We start from the raw sequence: 4,875 nt of genomic DNA, 5'->3' as shown, positions 1-4,875 counted from the left end.
ATTTTCCTATCGCACTGCCCGATAAAAAAAAACCAAAAGTCATCTCTAGATCTAACTCGCTGATAATAACTCAGGCTGAGGCTAGTAAAATAGATATCGCGCTACAACCAGCAGAGGATTTTTTCACTTCCAAACTAGAAACACCTATAACTTTTATCCAGTTCAAATTTATTCTTGAAAATTTTATAAACAAATCGATCAATATAAACTCACTATGTGAAGAAGCTAATATAGATAATATTGTACTTATGGACTTAATTGAAGAAGTCAAAAAAGAAATAAAGGATCGGACCACTAAAGCTAGACTTACAAAATTATCTAACCTTCTGTTTCAAGCAGCACCCTCACCCCCCATCCTCCCAGAATTGAAACCCAAAATGAGTATAAACATAATTCAATGGAACATAAACGGCTTTGTAAAAAAGCTAAATGACATTAAAATAATCATCCAAAACCACAATCCAACCATTATATGTCTCCAAGAAACAAACCTTAATGACAACTTTACCCCCAACATTAATAACTTCAACAACTACACTTCTAATAGGACAGACTGCCTCCGAGCCAGTGGGGGGTTGCTATTTTGGCTCGTTCAGAATATCCAAGCTCACGGGTACCAATCCAATCTACGCTGGAAGTGGTCGCTATCTCCATTCAACTAGAAACTAAAATTACCCTCTGCAATATTTACATACCAAACCAAAAAAAATTTGATGCATCTGACATTAAAAATATAATTCAACAACTTCCAACTTCCTTCTTACTAACCGGGGATTTCAACAGTCACAGTGCATACTGGGGATCTGATAAAACCGACGACAGAGGGAAACAAATTGAAAAAATTGCCGAAATGGACAACATTACCCTGCTCAACAATGGAGAACCCACCCGTCTAAATTCAGCCAACGGTAAATTTTCTACGATTGACTTATCTTTGTGTAGCACCTCCTTTACCCAACGCATAAATTGGTCAACGTTACCTGAAATTTACGATAGTGACCATATTCTAATAAAAATTGACTTATTCTCAAGTAAAGCTCCATTAAATAAATCGCCCCCCAGATGGAAACTCAAAAACACCAATTGGAATCTTTTCTCACAGATGGTTGAAATATACTTAAATTCTAATTCCCACCACCAGACGATCCTATCAGCAATGATGTCTCTCACTTAACAAACACAATTATAACTGCAGCTAACCTATCAATAGGCAAAACAAACTCCAACTCAAAAAATTCCAAAGTTCCCTGGTGGAACCAGGATATCAAACTTGCTATCCAAAACAAGAACAAAGCACTAAAAGCATTCATAAAAACAGGCAATATCGACGACCCTATCTCACTGAAACAACTTCGAGCAAAAACGCGCTATTTAGTAAAAAGAAGCAAAGAAAATTCATGGAAGTTGTTTACATCCACCATAGGACCCAAAAGCGACCCAAGCCTAGTTTGGACTAAAGTCTGATCCTTGCGTGGTCTCAGCAAGGAAAAAAAACTACACATTATAAAAGATAACACCCTCCACACCAACCCGACCGAGATCACTAACCTCATCGGAAATATTTTCTACACAAACAGCTCTGACACCAACTATGATCAGTCATTTATAAATATGAACAATATAAGTGACTCCCACGAACTTCATTCTAGCATCAACCCGACAGACCAGGAACAAAAATATTTAAACTCCCCAATCAGTTTAAACGAATTAAACTGGGTCATAACCAATAGCTCCAGTCTCTCCCCCGGTCCCGACGAAATTCCATATATCTTCATACACAATTAGCCTAAGTCAGCAATCCACTTCATGCTCCGCTTATTTAATAAAATTTGGGACAGCGGACAAATCCCTAAGCTTTGGAAACATGCTTTTGTTATCCCAATCTTAAAGCCCGGAAAGAATAAATTTGACTCAGATAGCTATAGACCAATATCCTTGTTAAATACAATGTGCAAAATACTCGAGAAGATCATAGACACACGATTGAGATGGTTCCTTGAAAAAATCAACTATCTCTCCCCACACCAAAACGGTTTTCGCAAAAATAAAAGCACATACAACAACTTACATGATTTACAAAATGATATAATAAAAGCTTTTGAAACCAAACAAGTCCTAGGCCTAGTAGCCCTAGATTTAGCAAAAGCGTATGACACCACATGGCGTCCACGCATAATACAAAAACTACACAAAATACTGTGCTAAGGTAACATGCTGAATTTTATTAAAAACTTTTTATTGGACAGAACCTTCCAGGTTAAAGTCAATGGCCACCTCTCTCAGGTATTCAAACAAGAAAACGGTGTGCCTCAGGGTTCCACTTTTTCCGTCTCATTATTTCTAGTTGCAATCAACGACCTTTGTAAAGAAATCAAATTCCCCGTGAAATCATCACTTTTCGCAGATGACTTAAACATATGGTGCTGCGGTAAAAACTCCCAAAATATACAACCCGTATTACAAAACTCACTCTTATCTCTAGAATAATGGTCAACAAAATCTGGTTTCCGTTTCTCCGCCCCAAAATCTCAGAGCATCATTTTCACCCTTCAAAAAAAATTTCAGACATTAAACATAAAAATAAACAATACTCCTATACACAACACAAGACTTTTAAAAATATTAGGAATCGTATTCGATACAAGAAATAATTGGTGCGCCTACCTGAAAGAACTTAGAAAAGCCACAATAACAAGAATAAACATCCATAAGATGTTGGCTCACACCTCTTGGGGCGCAAATTCTTCCTCACTCAAAATGATATACAAATCCCTCATACTTTCAAAACTAGAATATGGGTCCTTCCTCTTCATAAATGCGAGACCTTCGAACCTAAAAATGATCGAAACAGTGCATAATTCCGGCCTAAGGTTAGTCTTAAGGAGCATTTCGTTCGAGCCCAATCCCCAGCCTACTCAACATTACTCAAACGCCCCACATCTGCCTAATAAGGAAAAAGAATGCCATGCTTCTAGCCGCCAGGCGTACACAAAACAACCTCCCCACACATCAAAGTATTAAAAACCTCCTTCAAAACACAAATATTGATATTTCCGGAATTATCAGACATGAATGTCCCCTCACTCCCCCGTGGATCATGGATTTCAATATAAACACCACATTATCCTCACTCCCCAAAGCCGATACCTTGCTCAGCGTATACAGAAAAGAATTTCTTTCACTCTCGGAAAATCACCAAGAGCATACTAAGTTTTCCCCGACGGTTCTAAAACAAACTTGGGTGTAGGAGCAGCAGTGGTATATAACGAAACAAAACAAATGTTCAAGCTACCAGATTTCTGCTCAGTCTTTACAGCCGAAGCAACTGCGATTTCCCTAGCTCTCGACATAATATATGAAAATAGAACGAATAAAGCCATAATATTTAGCGACTCTCTCAGCACCTTAACCAGTATTCTAAATATCCACCAACCCAACAGTATTTCCGGAAAAATCCACAACCAGATACACCGCCTCAAAACCAATGCACAGACCATCATTCTCTGTTGGGTACCTAGCCACGTCGGAATCCGAGGAAATGAATTGGCTGATACATTTGCCAAAGAAGCCATCTCCTCTCACCTCTCTCACCAAATCCACACCTTTACTTTTCAGGACCTCAAAACTACCATCGACAACCACATTCTAACTCAATGGCAGATCCTATGGTCTACACCAAGCTTAATAAAATAAAACCCACAGTCTCCCCATGGCCATTCTTCTTATTACCCAGACGCCAGGAAGTGATCTTAAACAGACTACGGATTGGCCACACATGGGTGCCCATAAACACCTTATGGACAAATCTTAACCCGAACAATGTCAAACTTGCGGTGTAACTTCTACGGTTGAACACATAATATGCCACTGCCGTAAATTCGGCGACATCAGAACTAACCTCAACATATCAGACAACTTGGAAGAAGCCCTTAGTCCACAGTCAATCAATATAAAACAAATAATTAACTATCTAAAATTAACGAAATTATACCACCTAATATAACCTAGATATATTTCTAACACACCATTTACTATTATGTACACATTTATCTATTTATCTTTGTATCTATATATTTTTATTATAATTCTCTTATCCCATTACTATGTATATATTACTATTAATTTCTCATATTTTTGTTAAAAAATATTAATGTCTTAATGTTTTAATGCCAATAACCTTTGTTGTTGCGGCTAATAAAAAAAAAAAAAAAAAAAAGAAAACATGTTCATGACCCGCCGACGGTCGGCACTGAATCGGTAGTTGGTCCTACCTAGGCCCTCAAGTCGCATACACGAAATCGAGTGGGGAAACCGGTCGATGCGACGACGACGGTACCGTAATTCTGAATTTATTATAAAATTCCATTAAAAAGTTCGCACTTTTTCATTTATAACTTAATTTCTATACATACGATTTTGTTTTGATGACTTTTACAAAAGCACAATCTAGTTTAATAGAAGTTAATTGATACATTAAAAAATTAGATATGTCGTTTAACAAATTCACGTGTATTTTACACAGTTTAAATGGGCAACTCCTGCTTCGATATACTATACACACACTGTCGGGCAGTTATTTTTTTTTTTTACTTAGCTCGCGCCACGACCGTGGCGCTGGATGGACGTACATCACCCCGGCCAAACCCATTTACAATTTTTGAAAATTTTTTTTACCAATATTTAGTATGTAATTTGTACGACCGTTTTTATAATTTGTACGATCATCATTTGGCCGCTATTGCGGTTACTCAAAAAAACCGTCACCCCAGCCCCACCCCCGCACGAAATTTAAGTTTTTTCGTTTTTTTTTTCAATGCCATTATTTAGTACGGAATTTGTATGAATTTTTATGACTATCATCCGGTAGATAGTGAT

The 4,875-nt window shown here is 37.5% G+C and overlaps 1 protein-coding gene across 1 annotated transcript in view; it reads right to left on the bottom strand.

Moving 5' to 3' along the window:
* Nucleotides 1–1,781: 1,781 nt before the first annotated feature.
* The window catches only part of LOC112591532, a 4,344-nt gene continuing 1,250 nt past the window's right edge, over nt 1,782–4,875 (bottom strand). The window contains exon 4 of the mRNA XM_025335376.1: nt 1,782–1,919. Coding sequence (XP_025191161.1) covers nt 1,782–1,919 — 138 coding nt within the window. The remainder of the gene's footprint in view (nt 1,920–4,875) is intronic.

The sequence above is a fragment of the Melanaphis sacchari genome, unplaced genomic scaffold, assembly GCF_002803265.2.
Source record: "Melanaphis sacchari strain LSU unplaced genomic scaffold, SCAv2.0 Contig1370_pilon_pilon, whole genome shotgun sequence".
In the NCBI taxonomy this organism is placed as follows: domain Eukaryota; kingdom Metazoa; phylum Arthropoda; class Insecta; order Hemiptera; family Aphididae; genus Melanaphis; species Melanaphis sacchari.
Note: the sequence above shows the minus strand (reverse complement) of the source record. Positions and strands in the feature narration are given on the sequence as shown.